The 26102-nt window shown below is 44.3% G+C and overlaps 1 protein-coding gene across 1 annotated transcript in view; it reads left to right on the top strand.

The window, feature by feature from the left end:
* TANC2 (tetratricopeptide repeat, ankyrin repeat and coiled-coil containing 2) overlaps positions 1-26102 on the top strand; it is a 529014-nt gene that overhangs the window by 149481 nt on the left and 353431 nt on the right. The window contains exon 5 of the mRNA XM_084857421.1: positions 14404-14586. Coding sequence (XP_084713547.1) covers positions 14404-14586 — 183 coding nt within the window. The remainder of the gene's footprint in view (positions 1-14403; positions 14587-26102) is intronic.

Below are 26102 nucleotides of genomic sequence, written 5' to 3' on the forward strand. Positions count from 1 at the left end.
GGTCCTCTGGCACTTCCCCCATCCTCCATGATTGCTCAAAGAGAATAGACAGTGGTTCTGAGAGTTCTTCTGCCAGTTCCTTTATTACTCTAGGCTGCAGTTCATCTGGCCCTGGAGTTTTGAACTCCTTCAAAGTAATTAGGGGTTCCTTGACCATATGCCTATCCTTCTTAAGCTGCAATCCTGCCCCTTCAGCCTGTACTTCGCCTTTGCCAGGGAGCTCATAGACCCTCTTTTGGGAGAAGACTGAGCCAAAGTAGGAATTGAGCATGTCTGCCTTTTCTTTGTCCTCTGTTATTGTTTTGCCATCCTTATTTAATAGCTGAACCACCATTTCTTTCCTCTGCCTTTTACTATGTATGTAGCTGAAGAAAGCCTTTTTGTTGTTTTTAGCATCCCTTGCTAACCTCAGTTCATTCTCAGCTTTAGCCTTCCTGACGCCATCCCTGCAATTCTGTGCTACCTGCCATGTACTCTTCCTTTGTTGCTTGGCCTTCTTTCCACTTCCTATATGTTTTATATATATTTTAACTTCTGTAAACTGCCCAGAGAGCTTCGGCTATGGGGCGGTATAGAAATGTAATAAATGAATGAATGAAATGAATATGTGTCCTTTTTTGTTTTCAGGTTATCTCTTAGCTTTTTGTGAAGCCACATAGGCTTCTTCTGTTGTCTTCTACCATTTTTTCTTGTTGGAATTGTTTGTAATTGTGTCTTGAGAATTTCCTTTTTTAAGAACTCCCACCCAACTTGGATTCCTTTTCTTGTTAGAGTTGCTTGCCATGGGACCTTATTGATCATTGTTCTGAGTCTATTAAAATCAGCTTTCCTAAAATCCAGGGTATGCATTTGGCTACACTTGGCTTTTGCTTCCCTTAGAACCAAGAACTCAAGTACAACATGGTCGCTTTCCCCCAGAGTTCCTGTAACTGCTACTTTATCGGCTAAGTCATCTCTGTTGTTTGGGATCAAGTCAAGGATAGCCGATCCTCTAGTTCCTTCCTCTACTTTCTGTAGGAGGAAGTTATCTGCCACATAAGTCAGGAATTTCCTGGAGGGGCCATGTTTTGCAGAATTTGTCTCCCAACAAATATTGGGGAAATTGAAGTCCCCTGCTACTACTACATCATGCTTCCTTGAAACATTGGCTATTTGCTTTTCAAAAGTTTCATCCCCGTCTTCTCCTTGATTGGGTGGCCGGTAGTAGACTCCGACCACCATGTTCCTTTTATTCTTTGCTCTGTTTATTTTCACCCAGATGCTCTCAATGGGGCTACCAAGCCCATCCTCCTGTATTTCTGTGCAGAGATATGTATTTTTAACATATTGTCAGGGTGGATACTGAACCCATAGAGCCCCAGAGTAGTTCTGATTCTGAGGAGGACCAACCACCTGTGGGAGAGGAGCTCACTCATCTCTCACAGGCACAGCAGCAGGGAGAGATTCCTCCTGCCTGCATTCCTGAGACAGATAGTGACCCTAGCAGTGAGAGAGCGGGGGATGGGATCTTGCTGGATGCTCAGCCGAGACGGAGGGAGCGGAGCCTGATGGAGGGCTCCGAGAGGCGGCACTCTGCCTGCTTGGCGCTAAAACAACGGTCGCATCCCGAGGATCCCCAGGTAAGAGGGAGGACCTCTCCATAGCTCATACGTTCAGAGTTTTCCCGCTCTTCCCCTTCAAACGGGGACCAGCTGTCTTACCCGGAGCTTAGGCTACTCTGCTAACTACCCCAGTGTGTTTCCTTGCTTAGTCGCTGGTGATTAGCATCTGAAAGAGTCATTAAGTTGTAAAAGAATAAAGCCTTGGAAAGAATCCCTTTCATCTGTGTCATGAGTTGACTATTGGAGGGGACTTAAAGAGTCAGGTAGGGTGCTCCTGACACATATAGTGCAACCTCACCTCCCTTTCTGTTCTTCCTCTTCTTTTTGAACAAGTTATATCCTTCAATTGCTTAGTCGCTGGTGTATTCCTGCTGTATTCCAGGCTTAAGAGTCATCCCACCAAGTCTCAGTTATACCTATCAAGTCATAATTTCTCTCCCGTATTAAGAATTCAAGTTCGTTGTGTTTGTTGCCCATACTCCGGGCATTAGTATATAGACATCGAAGACCATGTGCTTCATGGTCCGGCTTTCTTCCTACATGTTTCTGAAGACTATTATTGGGCACTATTAGAGCTGTTCTCTCCGTTGTAGTGCATGAACATTCGTCCATTGTTACCCCCAACTTTACATCTCCCTTCCCCGTAGGATTCAGTTTAAAGCCCTTCTGATGAAGTTCTTCATGCTGTGGCCAAACACATTCTTCCCATCCTTTGTGAGGTGCAACCTGTCCCTTGCCAACAGTCCGTCTTCCAGGAAGTATAGCCCGTGGTCCCAGAATCCAAATCTCTCATGTCGGCACCACCTTCATAGCCAGTCATTCACCCGGAGTATTTTTCTTTCCCTTTCTATCCCTCTTCTAACTACTAGAAGGATGGATGAGAAAACTATCTGGGCCCCAAAGTTCTTGAGTTTCCTTCCCAAAGCTTCAAAGTCTGATGTGATTTCTTCGTAGCTCCGCTTGGTGGTGTCATTTGTTCCCACAAGGATGAGAAGAAAGGGATACCTGTCAGTGGGCTTTATGAGTGCAGGCAACCCTTCAGTCACGTCTCTAATCCGTGTTCCCGGGAGACAGCATACCTGGCGAGTCCACGGGTCTTCGCGACATACTTGAGTTTCGATCCCACGCAGCAAGGAGTCTCCCACTACTACTACTGTTCTCTTCTTCTTGTTGTAGGCCTTGGCTTCATCGCCTCTGCTTGACTGACCTTCAGCCTCTTGCTTGCTGTCATGCAGGTTCCCCTGTAATTCTTCCTCTGCAGGCTGTCCTCCATTCTCATCCTCAAGTACCTGGAAACGTTTCCCTAGTTCCACTGCCTCCATTGGTGCTGAGTGTCTTCTAGTTCTTCTGCTCCTAACTGTCACCCTTTTCCTAGGAGTATCCTCTACTTCATTTTTCTTCACCTCAGCAGTTTCCTCTTCTGCCTCAGCTTGCTGTTGCTCTTCTAGCTTCTGTTCTTCACTTCACTGCTGTAGTTCCACCGTTCTGTCCAAGAACTCTTCGTGTTCTCTTATTCCCTGGAGGGTCAGTACTCACCGCTCCAGTCCTCTTACTTTTTCTGCCAGCGGCGTGATCAACATGCACTTGTTGCACATGTAGGCCATGTTGTTCTCAGGCAAGAAAACAAACATTGCACACACCTTTCAGGTCACCACCACTGGAGAATCTTGTTCTTCCATAGTCTCTTTTCCCTTCTTGTGTCTAGCTTCCTGGTTGTTCTAGAGTAGCCTGTGCCTGGTCCTCTACTCACTGAAGGTTAAAAAGAGTCCCACTGGTATGGAAGTGTGTGTAACAAGACAAATAAATAAATAAATGTTAGGGGCCTCCGCCAAACTCCCCTGGCCAACTCCTGTTTGCTTCCCCTGTTCACTCGCTCTGATCACTCACTCTCTGGGAGCTTGCTTGCTTCTGTAGTCCCTAGACCAGCTGGAGCAGCTTCCTCTGCTCTTCTCTACTCGGCTGGGAGACGGGAAACAGGTCATCCCCCTATTGGAGAGATCAACCAGGAAATCAACAGGATCACCAGCTCTGACAACTGTAAATCCCACAGAGCATTCAGGAATTTTCCAGGTCTGTTAGTCTCTGAGGGTGGACCATTTTAATAGGCACCTCCACTTCTGCAGAGGTTGAGAGTCCCAGAAAATCAAAACCTGTATTAGATAGTGATTTGTCCATGACAACATAGTTCTTTCAACCCCCACTACCCACATATCACCATCACCCTGGCTAGCAAAAGTCAGGTCAAGGATGTGCCCTGTTGCATGTGTAGGACCATATATAAATTGCCATGGTAGCCATGAAATCAGGAGTTGCTCCTAATATGTAAGTGAAAAATTGCCAAGGAAGCTCAGCACAGTCACATTTGACTTCAAAAGAAGAAACCTTTAAAACTGAGAGGCTGGTAAAAAGGAAGTTGAAAGAGGGTCAAATCTCTCCAGAACACTTGGGGGTTATTCAAAACAATAATAATGAAAATTGAGCTAGAATGTATACTGTGAATCAAGAAAGGTGCAGTAAAGTCCAAGAGGGACTAGCATGGTTAACGAGCAGTGTCAAGGAAGCCATTAGAGAAAAGGAGGCTTTATTAGAGAATAGAAGGCTTCCAAAAATGGAAGTCTTGCTCAAGCAAAGAGAACAAAAAGGAACACAAACATGCACAAAAGAAATGCAAGCATACAATAAGGGAGGTAAAAAGGTTTTTGACTAGTATTAAATACATTAGAAGTATGAAACCAGCTAGGAAGGTGGCTAGTCTGTTAGATGACAAGGGAGTTAAAAGAGTACTAAAGGCGTATAAGGAGATTGCAGAGAAGCTGAATGCATTCTTTGCATTTGTCTTCACTGCAGAAGATAGAGTGCAGATGGCCGGGCCTGAATTATATTTTCAGGAAGGGATTCCGAGATATATAGGCAAATAGTGATGAGAAGTTCTAGACCGTATTGACAAATAGAAAATAAATAAATCATCGGGTTCAGATGACATCCATCCAAGAGCTTTTCAAGAACTCAAATGTGAAATTGCTGATCTTCTAACAAAAATATATAACACATCCCTAAGACCAACCTCTGTTCCAGAGGCCTGGAACGTGACCAATGTAACACAAATTTCAAAAACTGATCCTGGGGAAGAAAGGAAATGGGTTTTTCCCATTTGAGCAAAGGGTTTTTATTTTATTTTCAGGTCTAAGGAGTTGGCACCATATAGATTAGAAATATGGCTGGATTTATATCCATGAACAAAGCAGTTCTAACTGAAAGGGGTCAAGTCAAAGGACTGCCTTTTGAAGGGAAAAATGTAGAGGAGTTGAGAGCCCTCCTGATTTAACATAAGATAGTGACTGCATAGACCCCTAAGGGTGCTGAAATACCAGAGCAGATGAATCCATACTGTATCCAGCTAAAAGAGAAAGAACTAGAGCAGGATTGCACAAGGGCCAAATGTGCTGTTGCCATGGCTACAGGGCCTGCAAGTGTACATACACACACACGCACACACACACACACACTCTCTCGGGGTGGGTGAGAGAGACACACACACGGGTGTGAGAAGCACACATACATACACATATTTGGGGGGGGTGCTTTGAGTTGCTGTGGGGAGGAAGAGGCATCCCCTGAACGCCATGAGCATCTCTGCTTTCATGTTGCTACTAGCAGTATAGAAGCAGTGATCCAGGCCCCAGCAACCCAACCCAATTGCTACCTTACCAGTGCCAGTAGCAGTGTTAAAGCAGTGATGTAGGCTGCACCTTCTTCCCTGCCTTAGCGCCCCTGATTCTGTCATTGGTGCTACCATTAATGAAAGTAAAGCAGTGACCCGGGCTAGTCACTGCCTTACTGCTGCAGTTTGCACTACGATTTTCTCAGTGGTGGTTCTGTTTTTTATTATGGCAGCTCAAGGTCTTTGGGGCTGCCAAAAAGGGCTTGCGGGACTGTTATGGGTTATACAGCCCTGATATAGATGGCTGGGTTTCATCCTGGTTACAGGACTGAATCAGCCTTGGTCGCCCTGATGGATGACCTTTATCGAGAGAGGGACAGGGAGAGTGCAACCCTGTTAATTCTTCTTGATCTCTCTTTGGCTTTTGATACCATTGACCATGGTATCCTCCTGGATCAACTCCATGGGATGGGGTATTGGAGGCACTGTTTTACAGTGGTTCTGGTCCTACCTGTGGGGCTGATTTCAGAGAGTAACATTGGATGACCATTCCTCGGCCCCTAGGCCATTAAGCTATGGGGTTCTTCTTCGTGGTCTCTGTGCATCATACATATGGGCTCTGCGCCTGCACAGAGCCTCGATTTGGGAAACTTCTATAGCTGAGGAATTTTGGCGGGAACCCCTCCCCCACCATCCCACTGCACGTACTCCAGCAGGTTTCCACTCAATCCCTCAGTGCTTTGTCGACCGCCATTGTGGTAGTACTCAACAGAAGGGTCTTCTTGGTCTTTTGACTAGGCTGAGGAGATTTGTTATTGGTTTTTTTCTTGCTTTCCCTTCACTCTTCTTCTAGATTTTCTTTCTGCCTTTATAGTTATTCATTTTTGGTTATTTTTGTTACTCGGTTATAGGTGATCGTTTGATTGCGTGCCGCATTAGGGTGTATGGCCATTACGGCCCCTTTTCGGAAGTGCATTCATTGTGGGGGAAAACTGCCGCCCACTGACAGTCACTCACTGTGCCTGCTCTGTTTGGGTGAAGGTCATATTGTGGAGGCTTGTCACCACTGCATGTCATTTAGCAAGCAGGCAAGGAAAAATCACTCTGATAGACTCAAGGCAATTATTTGAGAGAAGGCTTTGAAAGTGGCAGATGCCCCCAAGAAATCTATGGCGTCAGGGGTGCATCAGCCACTAAGTGGGGCTAAAGGCATGGATAAGCCTCAGCAGAAGGAGGTTGTGGTCTCCTTCTCAGTCAGCTTCGACCCTAGCCGTGGGCCGTTCTGACCCACCAACCACTGGGTCTTTGGCAGTCTTTCTAGTGAAAAATTATTTTAAAAGGCGAGGTCTTCCCATTCTTCGGAAGCACATAAGAAAAAGAAAAGGAGGAAAGTGTCCAAAAAGCCAACATGCTAGAGAAAAGAGACAGAGCTGCTGAAACTGGAGAACTGATTGAGAGAGCTGGACCAGTCATAGTAAGATATTGCTTGGGTAAGGACCTGTATAAAATAGGGACACTCTAGTTAAGTTAGCTGGATGCATTTATCCCTGGTTATTGTGTTACCCTTTTGCTCATATGTTTTTTGTTGTTGTTGTTATTTGTGTGTGTCCAAATTTTAAAACTTTTTCCCTATTAACGTTTTTTCTTCAGTAAATTTTTGAATGTTTTTTGAAACTTTGTGGTCTCTTTTTTTGAGTGGGGTAACACAACCAATATCTAATAGCCAACCACCACACTACCAGAAGTTGATACCTGGAACCCTGGAAGTTTTAAGGTTGGTTTGGTGGAGGGGAAGAAGTAAGGGAGAGGGAATCCTCCAGAAAACTCTCTAAGAGTTTGTAATTCCCGTGATAAAGACCCATGTTGAAAAGCGTTGGGAATTCAATTGGGACAGCTGTTCCTTTTTTGATTTTGGTGTCCAGCCTTGCAGCTGTTTTTTCTGATCCCTGTTGGTACTGTTGTACACTGTTTTGCCTGTTTTCTCTTCCACTCACTGAACAGAGTGTTGCTGTTCCATGACAGAGGCCATGAAGAAGAAAAACAGGTTACTTACCTGCAGAGATGTAAAATTTCTGGAAATTTTGAAGCCATGGAAAAATCCTGTTGGTTTTTTCCCTGAGGAAAAACAAAGGTTTGTGGGAACATTGAAAAATAAGCAGTCTTATTCTTTTAGCGCTCTTTAGAGATCTAAAAGTTAGGACAGCCGTCTCCAACCTGGTGCCTTCCAGATATTTTGGACTTCAGCTCCCATCAGCCTCAGGCAGCATGGTGAATGTTCAGGAATACTGGGCATTGTAGTCCAACGCATCTGGAGGGCACCAGGTTGGGGAGGGCTGTTTTAGGAACATAAAGCAGCCTTTATGTTCCTAAAGTTGTTTTATATATAACTTGGTTTGCTCATAAAATTATTATATTTAAACACTTTTAACAGTAAACTCAGTTAGTAAATTTGTAATTACTGTCCGAATAAACTATACTTTCAAATTTAATATACCAAACATGATAATTTTATGAGCAAACCAAAATATACATAATATATTTTAGGTTCCTATTTGATGTCTGACCAGAGGGAACATCAGCAAGTAGTCTCTGAAACATTTGAATCATCCTAGAAGGCAGAAGCAGCAGGAATAACTGGAGGCAGAGGAAGACTGGTGTGCAGCATCTGTTCCTATTTGCAAGGGAGTTCAAGAAAATTCCTAAACTTGATCCTATTTGTGGGTTGAAGCTTAGGGAAATCTGATCTAAAGGAAAAGCTATTAAGATTGTGATTTATTTATTTATTTATTTATTTTTAAACATTTGTATCCCACCCTATATCATTAAGATCTCAGGGCGGCGTACAGATATTTTGCTGGGAAAGACTCTGCTTCCGGTAAGCAATCCATGTTTAATTTAAGCACCTTTAGGGCGCATTCCTATTCAGATAAGCGGCTGCCTCTGAACTCGGAGGTGACTGCCTATCCAATGCAGGGCAGGAGAAGCGCGGAGGGGATCGTTCCCTCTGCGCTTCTCCTGCCCTGAATTTTCAGCTAGACAGGTTCCTGTGTAGCTGCGGGAGGGCAGAGTGGGGGAGGAGGCTGCTGTACGACACGTTGGATGTGTCGTATGGGCATTTCCTCCCCGCCTCCCTCCGTGCCCCTTTTCAGCTGCTCCACACTCCTCTTGCGAACACGGAGGACGGGGCTGTTCCATGCTGCCTCCGAGGCAGCGCGGAAGTGCGGGGAGGTTGGTTCTCTGGGAACTGACCTTGGAGCGGAGGGTCTGAGGTCAGTTTCCAGAAAACCAGATATCCTATGGCCGTCTAGCCACTGTCTAGCAGCCATAGGATTGCTCCTTTAATCAACCTATTATTTGAAGAATGACATTCACATTTGTAAATAATTTCTGTTAATGAACATCTTGTGTTTTCTTCATTTTGAAGTGGTGGTGGTGTCAGCCCATTGCCTACACCACAGGAACCAGGCTACTCAATCTTTTTTAGGTAGAGAGGGTTTATTCTAGTGGCAGAACTTTATTTATTTATGTACAGCATTTATATAGATTCCAGAGCAGTGTACAATAAAAGATAAAATGATAAAAAGATAAAAAAGACACCATATTAAAAATTGTTATTTTAAAAAAGAGAGTACCAATAAGAACCGTGGCTTGACAGTCAAGGAAGGCTTCCTGGAATGAAGCTGTTTACAGGAGACCCTGGAAACAACACAGTGTTGGTGCGTGCCTGACCTCCAGAGGCAGGGGAGTTCCATAGAAAGGGGGCCACCACACTGAAGCCTCTTCTCTGGGTAGACTCCAATTTGACCATAGGTCCATGTGGTTTTATAGCGGAGGGAGCATTACCTAGTGGTGAGGTCTAATGGAGACATTTATTAAAAACTGTGGCACTGAGTTCTATAGACCCAAGCCTCAAAGTTAATTTAAAAAAGAAAAGTAACATAGATGGGATAACGCATACACAGTTCCATTGCATCTAGTGACAGTGCTGGGATAACTTACAGTGTTTTTTCATGTGTGGGTTTTAGATAAGAACTACTTGAATTGACTGCTACAGCATCTAATCAGAACTAAGGGTGTACGAAACCCACTTACCCTTCCGAAAGGGCATCCACAGGGCAGGGGAAGGCTATCCGTCGCTCCCCCCAGAATCCTGCCTGGCTGGCTCCACTCCGTGGCGAGTCCATGGAGCCGCTGGCCAGGGCCCCCCGCAGCCAGACTTCCATCTGCTGCCAGGCTGCAGCTGCAAACGGCGTCCGGCGTAGTGGACGCCATTTGCGTCTCTGCTCTTTGCTGTGATATTTACTGTAAAAATATTTACGTAGCCAATCATGGCCAAGGGCAGGGACGCAAATGGCGTCCCTTATGCCAGACGCCATTTTGTTCCGCAGCCCAGCAGCGGATGGCTGCGGAATGAAGATGGCGTCCCGGACCAGCCAGCGCCAGGTAGGTTCTGTCCCGGGGGGATTTCGGGGGGTGGCGGGGGGTTAGTCTGTTCCACCACGGACTCTGGGGGGCTTGATTCTAAAGAACCCGGCCTCACTGGAGTCCGTGGCGGATTTCTCCACCATCCCTAATCAGAACAAGCCCAGAAACATAGGACTCTCTAGAACAAAACCCAAACTGTCAAGAATGCACCTTTTCTTTCATTATTATGATAGGGTGAGTCAACTCACATGTTGGGAAAATGAGCATAAATATCTATCAGTAAAAGATACTTTAGATTTATAATTTTAATAAGGAGTGGAAGAAATAACTATGCTGAGAATCTTATGGAGAGGATTAAAAACAACCATTTTCCCCCATGGCTTCATTATTTCCAGACATTTTACATCTCTAGTCTTTTATACAAGTGTTCTTATTACATAGTTTTTAGAAATCATTTTGGGGAGAGTAAAGGCTGAATAACAATATATAAACACCTTGTCTTAACTGCCAAAAGAAAGTATTTCATAATCTAAGGTGTTCAGTTTTTCCCATTTTTCAGAAAACCCCTGAAAACAGTCCTTGGAAAAAAACTGGTCTCCCCCCCCCCCTAATTTTCCATTTTTTCCCAGGTCTTCACATCTCTTCTTACTTGTAACCATAGTTCTTCGAGTGGTCATTTGTGCAGGCACACAGCCCATTCTTTGGCATTTCTGCAGATGCCTTTAATGTCCTGCTCTGCCCTTCCTTATATAGCTGCTGAGGTTGTCTGTTAGGAACTGAGTGGAAAAGTGGGAGCCTCATCCCTTGAGTGTGCACACTGGGGTGGGGCTGCTGCTGTGTGGACTCAGAACATGTGTGTGACAGAATCGAAGAACTACAGTTACGGGTAAGCAACCTCTTTACACAGAATACAAGTTTGGGCACTTGAAATGTGAGTGGAGTATGGATCTGTACCCTCTCTAGTACCAAAATAACTTGAGAAAAAGCGGTGCAGTAGTATCCACCCCATACCAGGTATACAAGCAGTCAGAGTGGACCAGGATTCAGAGAGCGGTGACATGTTTTTCATCTCTTTTGCAGTTCCCAAAACAATGGGAGCAACTGTGTGCTTCAGATGTTTAAGCAAGTTCATAAGCAAAAAGAAATTCAGGATGGAGACTATGAAGACCATTGCTAAGGCTGCAACAAAGGCATGTTCCACTCAGGGTGTTGCATTGCAGTTTCCTTCATTTTGATTGTGGGTCTTGGCAACTTCAGTACACAACATTGTCATCCAGACATTCATCTACCAACAAAGTGATATTCATGCTAATGTCTCACTAAGACGAGGGGAACCCATGTCTGCCCATTTTTGACAACTGCCGATAAGGCCCCCAGCCAAAAATAGGCATTTAAAAATATGAGAGAGGCAAACTGCTCATCTGTGTTTGCATGACTAGACAAACAGTTTGTCTCTCAGCAGAGTGAAGGCATGGGCAACCAGATAAGTTGATGGGTAATTGCAAATGCAATACGTATATATTAAAGGCTGTGGAAATATATTCCAAATCCTAAGTGTTATCCCTCTCATATTCCTTCAAGGAAGCATATGCCCTAGGCATCAGCAAATGCAATACTTAGTGTAGTCTTCTGCTGTTTTTACAGTCTCCTGAACATGGACATAAGAGTCTAGACTGAATCAGATGCCAGGTGAATTGGTTAGTAATGTGCCTGCTGCAGCCTTGTGGATGGCATCCTATAACCTTTTTTGTAAGGGCAAAATACAAGGTCGTTGTTTTGCTTTTGTTTTGTTAAGAGAAGAAAGAAGATGAGAGTACAGTACTTGAGTGTACTGTACCAGGTGTATAGGAACAACTTCATGTTCCTGCTTCTCTCAGTTTATTTATTAATTATGTTTCTATACTGCCCACTAGCTGAAGCTCTCTGGGTGATTCAGAACAATTAAAACCATAAAATACAACATAAAATACAACATAAAAGTTTAAAGTTTTTTAAAAATTAAAATAGCAGTGAATACATATAAAATACATATATGTGAAAATACAACTTAATAGGAATTATACATGCAGTGGTGAGAAAGTTTGTGAACCCTAATTATAATTACAGAAATTCCATAGTTTTACCATGATTGCCTTCATGAATCAAAACCAGTCCTTTTCTAAATATATTAATATATTTATATTAACCAATTCTTTATCTTGTGAAATAAAAGCATGTATAAATTAGGCAAACAATGAGTATTTAAGAATCATGGTATGTGCAAAATAAGTGAACCCCCGGCTGCAGCAATTCAATTAAAGGGGATAATTAGAATCAGGTGTTTAAGTAATTAGGAAGATCTTCAGGGGTGAGTTTGGGAGGCCCCAGCCTATAAAAAGGATCAGAAACTTTGTGAGTTTGGTCTTCACCCTACAGTTGTGTGGAAACATGTCATACAGTGATCAAAAGACATATCTGAGGACCTCAGAAAAGCAGTTACTGCTGCTCATCAGTCTAGAAAGGGTTACAAAACCTTTTCTAAGGATTTGGAGCTCCACCAATCCACTGTCAGATAGATAGTCTACAAATGGAGAAGCTTCAAGACCACAGTCACTCTATCCAAGAGCCTATCAAAATCTCTCCAAGAACAAACTGGCGCATAATCCAGAAACCACTGCTCTCTGAAAAGAACATTGCTGCCTATCTGAAAAGCATCATGTTTGTGTGTTATTTGTTTACTAAGGTTATTGTTGTTTATCTAGGATTATGGAGTTAGATTAAGACCTAATAACATTTTAGGTTGGAAATATGTGACAATCCTACGGGGTTCACACATTTTTTCTTGCCACTGTAGGCTTCAACAGAAAGAGACCAGATATCCAGATAAGTATCCATTTGAAGGTGGCATCTATATGCCACCCATTCATGTGTTGAAAGCATGGTAAGGTTCTCAATCCATTATATTATAGGTGGTGAGCATTTATCCTTCCGATGTTGTAATATCAGTATTTTAGCTGTCAGAACGGTAGGGATGTCAGAGAATTTCGCCACGAATCTCGGGGAGGCCGAATGCCAGCACATTCGGTCCCCCGAAATTGGTGGCGAAATGGTCTGCCCCCCCCCCCCCCGGACGGGACTTACCTTGGGCGAATCCTCCTGGCGGCGGTGGATCCGGCGGCGGTTCGGCGGTATTTACGCTATTTTCATTCCCCTTATTTTCGCCGTAGTCTATGTAAATGTTTACGTACACTAGACGTGCCAAAATAAGGAATGCAAATGGCGGCGCCCATGGGCGCCGCCATTTGCGTACACATGGTTTGTTTTTGTTTTTTTTACTCAGCCATGATAGGTTACGTAAACATTTATGTAGCCTATCACGGCTGACTGCAGGGACGCAAACGGCGGCGGCTATGGCCGCCGCCATTTGTGGCCCGGCCGGCCAGGATTCGGGGGTGGAGAGACGGAGCACCTCCCCCCCGGCCAGAATTTCGGGGTGGAGGGACGGAGCGCCTCCCCCCTGGCCAGAATTTCGGGGTGGAGGGATGGAGCGCCTCCCCCCCAGCCAGAATTTTGGGGGGAGGGACGGAGCACCTCCCCCCCACCGTGAATCAAATTTCGTTCAAGGTAAGTGACTTTCGTACATCCCTAAAACGGTGTGGAGAATCCATTAACTCATTAATTTCCATAAAGCAGGTAAATAATTTAAAAGAGCATGTACATGAGCGAATACCAAAGACTGTTCCAGTAAAAAAATTATCCATATAATAACCTCCTCCCCCAAAGCAGCAACTACTGGACATTGCCAAAACATATGTTTAAAAGAAGCATTAGCTGCATTGCACTGCCAGCAATTAGCTGAATTAAACAATCCTTTATTAAAAAGGCTTTGCGGTGTCCAATAGACACGTAACACAAGTTTAAAAATTTAAAGATACAATATAATATAAAAATAAAAACTGAAATAAAACCTAGCAGCAGTGAAAACGTTTAAAATACAGTAACAGATTTAAAACAACAGAAACTGAAAGACTAAAATGCCTGGGGAAATAAGGTCCGCGCCTAACACCAAAAAGAGCACAATGGAGGTGCCAGGTGAGCCTTTCTGGGAAGCTCATTCCACATCCAGGGTGCCATTAAAAAAAAAGCCCTCCTAGTAGCCACCCACCTCACTTCCTTTGGCAGGGCTCCTACAGAAGGAATGCTGAAAAGGGAGTGGAGAAGATGAAAGGGGTTAGAAACAGAAATGATGGGAAATGTTGTTGAAGTAATCAACATTAAATCAAGTGAATGGGATGTTTTCATTCAAGTGTTCAGGATTTCATATTGATTTGTATCTGTGCTGGAATGACCCTTATTTGACAGACTGGGCATTGCTTCAGCTCTTCTGATTCAGACAGTCCAGACATATGAGTTACTCTGCGATGTGCTAGTCAACACTGCAACAGCATTGGCTGTTTTAATCTGTAAAGGTGGCTTCCCCGGTTGGGTGTGAGTATGTCCTGAAGAAAAAGATATTTGGCTTCCTTAACAAAGATTCAAGGCTCTGTCTATGGAACTAGTGAGATACCCAATATTTTATAGTTTAGGGAAAGTACCTTGATTTGTATAAGAAACTGCCCGACTTCAACATATGATGCTGTGTGAAGGGCCACAGTAATTGTCTATGAACAGATTTTAAACAAAGGCGATATTACATTCATGGTTTTTCTTTTATTGTTATTGTTAAATTTCTCTCAGGTGGCAGTTCCACAGAGAACGACTGTGCTTTTGAACAAGAGTATGCTATCCCAACACTTCCAGTCCCTGAAGGTATGCAGCACATTCGGATTATGGAAGGCATGTCCCGCTCTCTCCCATCCTCCCCATTACTAACACATCAGTCTATCAGTGTTCGGCTCCAGCCCATGAAGAAATTAACTGGTAAGGAACTTACACAAGTTTAGTAAGTTTGAAATGTTGAATACGGATGGTTTCCCTCATCTCACCCTGAAAATCCCTTCTTTCGACAATTCTCTATTGATAAGCCTTTTGCTTGACATTATGTAAATTGAGTGAGTTTGCTTTCAATTTTACTTGGACTATGTACATTAATTTTAGGACTCTGTTGTGAATATAGAAAGGAGGAGAAACACAATAGTGTGTAGCACCAGCGAGAGTCTGAACATGGTGCATCCAGCCTCCCCTCCCACTCACCAGATGTATGGTATTCCCAGGAAGGGAAGGGAGGGGAAAGGGAGCAGATCCTTGCCAATACCATTCAGAACCAGAGACTTTCAAACGTCAACTGCAAGGTGTTCTGGCAGCCTAATTTAGCTGCTGTAATGCAATTCCCTTCTGTGAGCTTTCTTGCTTGCCAAGGTCAAAGACTTTCTCTCACCCTTGGACTGTTGGTGGGTGTGTTTGTCGAAATCCAGTTTAGCGTGTTATCTGAATCAAGGATTCTGGTTTATCACTCCCTTTACAAGCCAGGATCATAAACCAGGGTTTGTTCTTGGCTTACGGATCCTAGCTTGTTTGGGAGTGACTATTTAGCATCCTTGGTTCAGAGAACATGCTAAACAAACCATTCATGGTTTGTTTAGTCAGTCATACTAGTAGGAAAAGCCAAGTGGTAATGAATGGGCTCAGTGATAAAACAGAATTCTCCAGAATCTGCTTAACATTCTGTCTGAGTGCTATCAGTGTGTCAGAACTTCCTTTGCCATTCTTCAAATGAGAGAAATTTCTCTTCTTTCCAACATTTTGCAGTTAAAATCAAAGATTTTACTAATACTCTTTTAATTAATTTCTAATTTATATTTAGGGTTAAATCCAACTTCATGTTAGAGGAACTCCACTAGCACGATGGGACTTGTGCCTTCTCTCCTCCTCTTCCTTGCAACCCTCTGCACTGCCTGAAAATCTGCTCCAGAGGGTTACTCATCCCTTTGGAACAAATTTTGAGGGCCTTTGAGGGGTAAGGAAATTGCCCTTCCCCTTGCAGTTCTGTCTGCGGAACTGAACCATTGGATCCTACCCTTGGTGTTTAATAATGGTGTTTATGTATTTGTTTGTTTATTTATTTATTTTTATAGTGCCCAGTAGCCAAAGCTCTCTGGGTGGTTCACAAAATTAAAACTACAAAAATACAACAGAAAAAACAATATAAAATATAATAGATTAAAAGTACAGAATAAAAATACAACCAGAGTAAAACTAGCAGCATTGCAGATATTTAAAACACAATATCAGATTTAAGACAGCAGAGCTAAAAAAATGGAATGCTTAAAATGTCTGGGAAAATAAAAAGGTCTTCATCTGGTGCTGGAAAGAGTACAATGTAGGTGCCAGGTGAACTTCTCTAGGGAGTTCATTCCACACCCGGGGTGCCACAGCGGAAAATGCCCTTTTCCTGGTAGCCACCTGCCTTACCTCTTTTGGCAAGGGCTCCTGGAGAAAGACCCCTGAAGATGATCTTAGGACAAGTACATATGGGAGAAGGCGATTCTTCAGGTAACCTGGCCCCAAGCTGTTTAGGGCTTTGAATGTTAATACCAGCACTTTGAATCAGGCCCAGAAAGGGACTGGCAGCCAGTGCAGCTGGGAAAGTACTCGGATAATATGAACTCGTTGGCCAGTCCTTGTTAACAATCTCACTGCCCTGTTTTGGACCAGCTGAAATTTCTGGACCATTTTCAAAGGCATCCCCATATATAATGCATTGCAGTAATCCAGATGAGAGATTATCAGAGCATGGATAACTGTAGCTAGGTTGTATCTGTCCAGATAAGGGTTTAGTTGGTATATCAGCCTAAGCTGATTCAGAACAGCCACTGCATCACCTGGCTTTGATGAAAAAGAGAGGTAGAGCTACATGTCATCCACAGATTGATGACAACTCAGCCCTCATTTATTTATTTATTCATTAAATTTATTAATCACCCATCTGGCTGGTCACATCTCTGAATGACCTCTCCCAGCAGTTTCATGTAGATGTTAAACAGCATGGGGGATAAAATAGAGCCCTGTGGAACCTCATGGCATAATTGCCATGGCACAGAGCAATAATCCCTTAACACCACCTTCTGGAATTGGCCATCCAAGTAGGAGTGGAACCACTGCAGCACAGTGACTGCAACTCCGAGCTGAGACAACCTATCCAGAAGGATACCCTGACATAGTTATATTCTCTTTAGAGCTTTATTTGGTTTAGATTCTTACAGAATTCTTGCATCTGACCAGGTTTTCAGTTTTCAGTCCCCCTGACCCAAATCTAAATAACATAAGTACATACATCAAACATTCTTAATTATAGCTCTTCTTCAAGTGTTTGAAAAAAACTCAGTTGCAAAACAATGTGGTCCCATTATCTTCAATATCTTGGTGAGTTTTATTATTTATTTATTATTTCATTTCTATACCACCTAATAGTTGAAACTCTCTCAACAGTTTACAAAGATTAAAACCTTAAAAATACATTATAAAAACCATTTACATACAAACATATAAACAGACAGCACGCACAGAGACACAGATATATCTAAAACAATTTTAAACAATCAGCAATAAGAAAAATCCAATAACTGATTAAAAGCTCATCACATGCTGCCAAATGCCTGAGAGAAGAGGAAGGTATTAATCTGGCATTGAAAAGATGATAATGTTGGTGCCAGGCGGGCCTCTTCGGGGAGACCATTCCACAATCGGGGAGCCACCACCAAGAAGGCCCTCTCCCTTGTTGCCACCTTCTGAGCCTCCCTCAGAGGAGGCACTTGGAGGACAGTCTTAGATGATGAACGTATTCTATGGGTAGGTTCATCCTGGCAGAGGCACTCCATCAGTTTTTGTTGATCCGTCTGAGGCCGTCTATGTAATACATTTGCTAGGCACTTCCAGGATAAAATCTCTTGCATCTTCCAGGACATAGATTCTAGTGTTACAGCAGATAAATCAAGTGAGGTATCCAGAGCACAGCCTGCTCCTGTTTTCTTGGATGAGTTTCAGTTGGCACAGCCTGAGGACATTGACAAGGTACTTGGACAGGTTTGTGGAGCCACTTCTGTATTGGATCCTTGTCCCTCTTGTCTTATAAAAACTGGCAGGGAGGGAACAGCTGGCTGGGCCAGGAAAGTGATCACTGTCTGCTTGTGAGAGAGAGTGGTCCCAAGCTGCCTGAAAGAGGCAGTGGTGAGGCCACTCATGAAGAAACCCTCCCTCGACCCGGAAGATCTTAACAACTTTAGCCCAGTGGCAAATGTTCCTTTCCTGGGCATTGTCCTTGACCAGATGGTATACGACCAGGTGGTGTCCAACCAGCTCCAGACGCTCTTGGATGAGACCAATTATCTGGATCCATTTCAGTTAGGGTTCAGACCAGGTTTTGGTAGGGAAACATCTTTGGTCACCCTGTATGATGACCTCTGTAGGGAGAGAGACAGGGGGAGTATGACCCTGATGATAGTCCTGGATCTCTTGGCGGCTTTCTATACCATTGACCATGATATCTCTCTGGACCGACTGTCTGAGCTGGGAGTGTGGATGTGCTAAATCAGTGGCTGGCTGCAGCAATGGACTGGAAAAGCTCAATGCAGACAAGACTGAGATGCTGTTAGTGGGTGATTCTTCTGATTGGATAGATGGTGCCCATCCTGTTCTGGATAGGGTTGCATGTCCCCTGAAGGTGCAGGTTCATAGCTGTCAGGAGTGCTCTGGCGGCCTCTCCCAGTAGATTGCAATAGCCAACTCAAGACACAGACGAAAGGATTTCTTTTCAAAGCTTTAATCCTTTTACAACTTAATGACTTTTTCAGATGCTAATGACCAGCGACTAAAGCAAGGAACAGCAGGGTGACCTAAGCTTCAAGTAGTCAGTTGATCCCCATTTGAAAGAGAGTCACTTGAAGACCCAGAACTTATGGGCTAGGGAGAGATCCTCCCTCTTTCCCTTGGGTCCATGGGAGGCGGCCGTTGCTTGCTCGCCAAACGGGCTCTACGCCTCCTTTCCGCGCCCTCCATCGCTCGTCGCTCTTTGTGTCTGCGTCGAGCATCTAAGAAGCCCCCCTCCCGCATTCCCTCACTGCCAGGGTCGCTATCTATCTTAGGAATGCTGGCAGGAGGAATCTCTGCCAGGTGCTGAGCCTGGGAGGGATGAGCTGGCCCCTCTCCCACGGATAGCTGTTTCTCCTCAGAATCCGAACTGCTCTGAGGCTCTCTGGGCTCAGTTTCCTTCTGACAAGAGCTTGGGGTTCTCCTGGAGCCACCTCTGTCACTTGAAGCTTGGGTGGCCTCAGCTTCTATCAGCTACAGCTGGTGGTCCACCTACACTCCTATATGGACAGGGATAACCTGGCTGCAGTGGTAACCTCCAAGTTAGATTAGTGCAACACACTCAACGTGAAGCTGTCCTTGAAGACTGTTCAGAAGCTGCAGCTTGTAGAAAATGCAGCAGCCAGATTAATAACAGGGACCAGAAGGTCTGAGCATATAACATTAAAATGCAATATACAAAGTTTAAAAGCCATATACATAAAAGCATATGGACAATATATACAAACAACATATAACTAAAAACAACTTCGAACTAAAAACAATTTAATAAAAAATAAAAATCCAAAATAAAACAACACAGCTTAAAACAGTATACAAAAGGAACAAGGGTTCTAAAAAGGGAAGGCCTGCCAGAATAAGAGTCTTTAATGCCTGCTTAAAAACCTTCAAAGAGGTCAGCAGGCACATTTCAACTGGCAGGTCATTCCACAACTGAGGGGCGGCAAAGGAAAAGGTCCTCTTGTGTGTGGCTGCCAATCTCACATTAGGCAGCCGCAGGAGATAGCCCTTAGAGGACCTTGGGTAGAGGACTGAGATGTATTTGTTCCTCATATTGTTTCTAAATTCTGTATTACAAATCTTACAAAGCCTGTTCTGTATTTTTTAATGGAAACTTACCTTGTTTACCAATTATGACACCATTGGCTTTACCAATAATAACACCATTAGTAGTAGAAACACCAACATGATAAATCTGTTGAGGGGGAAAAGATTTTATAAACCTCCCCATGTTTTCTAATAAGAGATTCTTAATGTAATCCTGCTACAGTAGTGGTATTAAAAGTAATTAAGGAAGCAATCCTATGGCTACTAGACACTGTCTAGAAGGCCATAGGATTTGTCAGTTTCTGGGAACCCAGGTCGGAGCCAGGGCTCCAAATGTGGTTCCCAGAAACCGTGCTCCCATTTTCCTCCCCTCATAGCTGGTGCAATCCTTTCTGTGCCAGCTTCTTCTCCGTGCTCAGAAATGGAGTGCAGAGAGGGCAAAAAAGGGGGCAGTCTTGGGGTGAGGAGGGGAGGCTTCCTATGTGCTGAATGGCCTCCTCGCTCCTGCTCCGAAGTCCCTGGCTAGACATGTGAAATCACGCATCTAGCAAAAACGCAAGGCAGCCAGAGCATAGGGAATCTGTGCTCTAGCTGCACTGTATTAGATAGGAGTCAGCCTCCAAGTTCAGAGGCTGACATCTGTCTCCATAGGATTGTGCCCTAAGAGTCTTTTAAAAATCTGCTGCCTCTATAGTTGATCATAGGTTTTAAATGGATTAATCCAGCCATATTTAAGTACTAGACTGGTAGGAAGAAGGAACTGCAAGTAGGATAGAAGCCACAGGCAAGAAGGAATAATTCCATGCAGGGCAGTGAGCCGGCTTTGTCTCTCCTCTCTTTCCAGCATAGAAATGTAGTGAACTATTGCAGGAGGGACAAAGCTCTCTATCCATCTTCTGGAAGTTTTTTTTTTTTTTTGCTGGCTAGTAACTTTAGTGGGCTTACTTACAAAGCTGGATTAATCCCAGCTGATTAATTAATTAAACTTTGTAGCCATCCATGGTGGGTGCAGCAACCATACATGGAAGGGCAAGCTTGGGCAACCTGCAGCGCATGGGCTAGAAGCAGCCTGCTCCCACTCTCCATGAGACCCACCAAACCCTTGGGACCTCCACCCGCTTATCCTTGCAGCTGAGCTGATCAGCTGGGCTGTGGGGAAAAGATTGTTGTTCCAGCTCTACTCTTAGCAGCACTGGAACAACAGTCCCAGTTGGATTTGCTATGGGATGGGAGAGGCTTTAATCTCCTGGTCCAGAGATCCTGATATGCCAAGATAGCTGTTTTTTCACTGCTATTAGCGGTGGGAAAACACCAATCTTGGAACGGATCACTGGGGTGGTGGTGGAAGAGACTTTAACCTTCCTCCCCCCAGCAATCCCAGCGCTGCCAAGATGGTTGTTTTCCGACTGCTAATAATGTAGGAAAATAGTGATTTCAGAGGGGATCATTGGAAGGTGGGAGAGGCTTTAACCCAGATGATCCCATCTGAGCATGCAGGGAGGAGAAATTTAAACCTCCCCATCCCTGCCTGCAGAGATGTCTGTGGGTGGGTACCCATAGTGTGTGCACGCACTTGTGTATATGTGCAGTCTTCAGCCTGCCACCAGGCACAGGATACAGCGCTCTGGGCAAAAAAGATTGTCCTCCCTGCTATAGCATATAACAGAGCCCTATTTCCTCCTCCACCTCCTGCAGCACACGCATGGGCACTACACCATTGTCTGTACCTCCCATATCCATGCCTATCCCTCCCCGCTCTACTTGCTTAAAGTGGTGGAAAACAGGAACTATTATTTATTTAGGATATTTCTATCCTTCCTTTCCTATGAAGAGCTGAAGATAGTGTACATGGTTCTCACCCCCACTTTGTCCACACAACATCCTTGTGAGATAGGTCAGGCTAAGAGAGAGTGACTAGCTCAAGTTCAAGCTGTGAGCTTAATGGCTAAGTGGGGATTTGAATCTGGGCTTCATAGATGCTAGTTTGGCACTTTAACTGCTATCCAGTGTTACGTTATGTCCTATGGGTAGGGATGTTGCAGGAGTCCAAGAGGACTCCCGGACCCAGCTCATCGAGCTGCTGCACTTACTGGACCTGCTGGCTGAACCACAGCATGGTCTGTGAGCACCTGTTCCCTCAGCAAGCTGCCATTTTGCGAAAAAATGGCTGCTTGGGTTTTTCAGTAAATGTAATGATACCTCAATGGTGGCTGTAAAGGGGCCATTTATGCAACATTTCATTTACTGAAAAACCCGAGCCACCATTTCGCAAAAAATGGTGGCTTGCTGAGGGACCAGGCAGCCACCAGGTGCTCACTGGGTGCCTGTGGACTGTGTGGCAGCTCACGTAGTGAGAAGGGGTGGGTAGCTGGCAGCTGGCAGAGGGTTGGAGGACAGATGGTGCTGCAGATGGAGGGGAGTCTGTCCATCCCTCCCTGTGGGGATCCTTCTGCACAGAGGCATTGCGCCCACAGGGAACTGGGTCAAGCCTTTTCTTTTTAACATTGTGGGAAGTTACTAATTTTGCAAAGCATGTTAAGGGTGGGTTTTTTAATATAGCAAGAAAAACTATAGGTTGACACATCTTAGCAGTTTAAGCCAAATTTTATCTAATTTTTAAAGTTGTTTAAAAGAAATTTGCCAATTAGGTATATTTGTCATAGATAGTCATGTATTCGTGTGTTCTGTTATTAATATGCAAAATATGATCTATTGCAGCTTGTCTCATAGGATTATTTGGAATGTGAACAGTTTTCATTAAAACCTAGCAGCATTTACTGCTTCTCAGAGATATTTTTTTATTAATACATATATATCCCACCTTTCCTCCAAGGGGCTCAAGGTAGCATACATGGTTCTGTTGCCCTCTCTCTCTGCAAGGGAGATGGTAGGTTAGGCAGGAGAGAGAGAGACTAGCCCAAGGTCTGCCAGTGAGCTTCATGTCTGAGTGGGGATTTCAGTGCAGGTCTCTCTGGTCGTAATCTGACACTCTAACCCATGGGTGGCAACTTCCCTCACCATTGACTTTGCTGTCCAGGGCTGATGGGAGTTGAAGTCCAACAACATTTGGAGGGCCACAGGTTACCCACCCCTGCTCTAACCACTACATCACACTAATGGAGTACTACAAGAGCTCTACTAATGTGTATGCATGATGTGCCCCCCAGATATTTTGGACAAACTTCCATCAGCCCCAGCCAGCATGCCAGTGTTTAGGGATGCTGGGAGTTGTAGTCCAAAACATCTGAAAAACACTAGGTGAGGAAGGCTGGCTTAAGATGTGTAGTACTCAAATGCATTGAGGTGTGACTCTCAGTTGTTTTTCTTAAGCCTGAACTCTCCATAACGAACTTTGGCTGGAATTTTGGTGAAGAATGGGAAGAGGGGCAAAACTGTTATCCCTCCAGCTCACCTTATTTTGTTGCTGCATGTTTCACCACAGTGATCCTTCTCTTTTCGCCACTCAAAACACCGAAATTTCCCCTATTCAGCATATCAATTAAGTTTTGAAACAGTAAACAGTGGAAGAGTCTGCTTAAAGCAGGAAAAAGTGCTGGCTAGCTTCAGGATGAGCTCAGTTTAGGCTCAGGCTTTGGGCCTTGAAAATCAGTTCATTAAATAAAGCAAGTTTAAGAGTTGAGCATATCACTTACGTTTTTTTAAAAAAACACACAGAAAAGGGATCCAGAACTTGCAAGCCACAGCCTTCCCAAATCACCTACGCTTTGTCTGCTGGCTTCTCCAATGACCCATTGAATAGAGGATCTCCCCTCAATAGGTCTCCCATTCACTATTGTTAACAGTCCTCTTTCCTAAATAGGAATCACCATTCCCTGGGGGGCCAACTGACCTACATTTCCAGCCACTGAAAGCCAGTACTGATCAGGTGTTTAAACACAGCCTCACTTGTTTTTCAAACGAGGCTGTCCAATCAGATTTACTGTAGCAGCAGTTGGGCCTATCTAAATAAGGAGGCACGCTTGCGAGGGAGCCTGCTGTCTTAGCATGAGGAGCACGAGTTATGAGGCATCTCAGCCCCAGGGATGAAGCATCAGCAATCAAGCGAGTTAAGCAACTGTGCAACTTTAGCAACTGGGCGAGGAAGCCAGGTCAGTGAACTCTTGCCTCCCTACTCATAGTAAGTAACTGTAAATAAATAACTATAAATAATTTCCCCACTTTCTCGTAGTAAACTCCTACATTTTCCAGGGAAAACACACCCAAATAAAAAAACAATTATGAAGATAGAAGGCCGGCGGGGAGGTGGGAGCTATCCAGTGTACTGGCTGCCACTTGTATGACTATCTGCCTGCTGGACAGAAGTCGTGGGTTTGTGCTCAGTGTAATGAGCTCCTGGCTCTCAGGGAACAAGTTCGTTCCCTTGAGGACAAGGTTGCTGGCCTGGAGAAGCTAAGAGAGGCAGAGAGATTGGTGGATGAGACCTTCAGGGACCTATTAGCTGTGTCCCACTCCCAGGGTGGTAGCTCCTCTGCTGTCATGGAGAATGCGGGGCTTGGGGAAGGACGGCATCATTCTGAGGAAAAGGGAAATAATACCTTAGAAGGGACCAATTCCTCGGAAGATGAACAAATACCCTCTCACACCGAGGATGTGCCTCCAGGGGAGGGGGGTTTGTGGTAGTGGGAGATTCAATCATTAGACACATAGACAGCTGGGTTTGTAATGGGCGTGTAGACCGCATGGCGAATTGCCTGCCTGGTGCGAAGGGTGCGGATATCACATGCCATCTAGATTGCCTAGTAGGTAATGCTGGGGTGGAGTCAGTGATCGAGGTCCATGTTGGTACCAGCAATGTGGGAAAATGTAATTGTGAGGTCCTGGAAGCCAAATTTAGGTTGCTAGGTAGGAGGTTGAAATCCAGGACCACCAAGGTGGCTTTCTCTGAAATGCTACCTGTTCCTCGTGCAGAGCCAACTAGACAGGCAAAGCTGAGGAGCCTCAATGTGTGGATGAGATGGTGGTGTAAGGAGGAGGGGTTCAGATTTGTTAGGCACTGGGAAACATTTTGAGACAAGCCGGGCCTGTACAAGAGGGATGGGCTCTATTTGAACCAAAATGGAACCAGACTGCTGGTGCTAAACATAAAAAGGGTGGCAGAGCAACTTTTAAACTAAACCCTAGAGGAAAGCCAACAGGAGCTGTGAAGCATCTGGTTCAGGTTAAATCATCCCAAGGGGATGAAGATGAAAATGTTTCTGATTACCCAAACGTAGAAGGGGAGGAAATTGGCCAGGAGTACATGGTAGAACATAATAGCCAATCAAAGAGGCCAAAGTGCCAAAGCAAAAGATGTACACGCTAGAGGCATCTGGGGAGGGATGCTGTGTACTGTGTATAGGTGTTTCTATGCAAATGCTAGATGCCTCTGAGCCAAAAGAGTGCTTGGTGTTAATGGAGAACCTGGATATAGTGGGCGTTACAGAAACCTGGTGGAACGGAGAGAAACAGTGGGATACGGTCATCTCTGGATCTAAACTCTACAGGAAGGACAGGGAAGGGTGTACTGTTTTAATCAAAGAGGGCATAGTGTTGAGTGGACTAGCACATCTAAAAGGGGTAGGTTCAATTACCCCCACATTGACTAGATAAATGCATGTTTTAGTCATGACAAAGAGGTTAAATTTCTCGATGCCCTAAATGATTGTGCCTTAGAACAGCTGGTCATGGAACCAACCAGAGGAGAGGCTACCTTGGATTTAATCCTAAGTGGTGTCGCCCAGGACCTAGTACAAGATGTAAATGTTGTTGAATCAATTGGAAACAGTGATCATAATGCTATCAGATTTAACATATATTTAAGTGGAAAATTGTCCAGGAATTGTCCAACACTGTCACATTTGACTTTAAAAGAGAAAACTTCTCTAAAATGAGGGAACTGGTGAAAAGGAAGTTAAAAGGGGGAGTCAAGAGGATTAAATTCCTTCAGAATGCTTGGAGATTACTCAAAACCGCAATAATAGAAGCCCAGTTAAAATGTATACCACAGGTTAGGAAAGGTAGCACCAAGTCCAAGAGGTCACCTGCATGGTTAACGAGCGGTGTCAAGGGAGCTATTAGGGAAAAGAGCGGTTCCTTCAGAAATGGAATTCTTGCCCAAGTGAGGAAAACAAAAGGCAGCCCAAGCTTGCACAAAGGCGATGCAAGCAAACAATAAGAGATACAAAAAAGCATTTTGAAGAGCATATCGCTAACAACATCAAAGCTAACAATAAAGAATTCTTTAAATATATCAGAAGCAGAAAACCAGCTAGGGAGGCAGTTGGACCATTGGATGACAATGGAGTTACAGGAGTACTGAAGGAGGGCAAGGAGATGGCAGAGAAGCTGACTGAAATCTTTTCATCTGTCTTCACTGCAGAAGATATAGGACAGATACCTGTGCTTGAACTGATGTTTTCAGGAAGGGAGTCTGAGGAACTGAGGTAAATGGTGGTGACAAAAGATGAAGTTGTCAACGTTATTGATAAATTGAAAGCAAATAAATCACCAGGCCCAGATGGTATCCATCCTAGAGTTCACAAAGAACTCAAATATGAAATTGCTGATCTTCTAACTAAAATATG

This window comes from Heloderma suspectum, chromosome 5, assembly GCF_057233095.1.
Source record: "Heloderma suspectum isolate Gila_16-S chromosome 5, 16-S_ref, whole genome shotgun sequence".
Lineage (NCBI taxonomy): Eukaryota > Metazoa > Chordata > Lepidosauria > Squamata > Helodermatidae > Heloderma > Heloderma suspectum.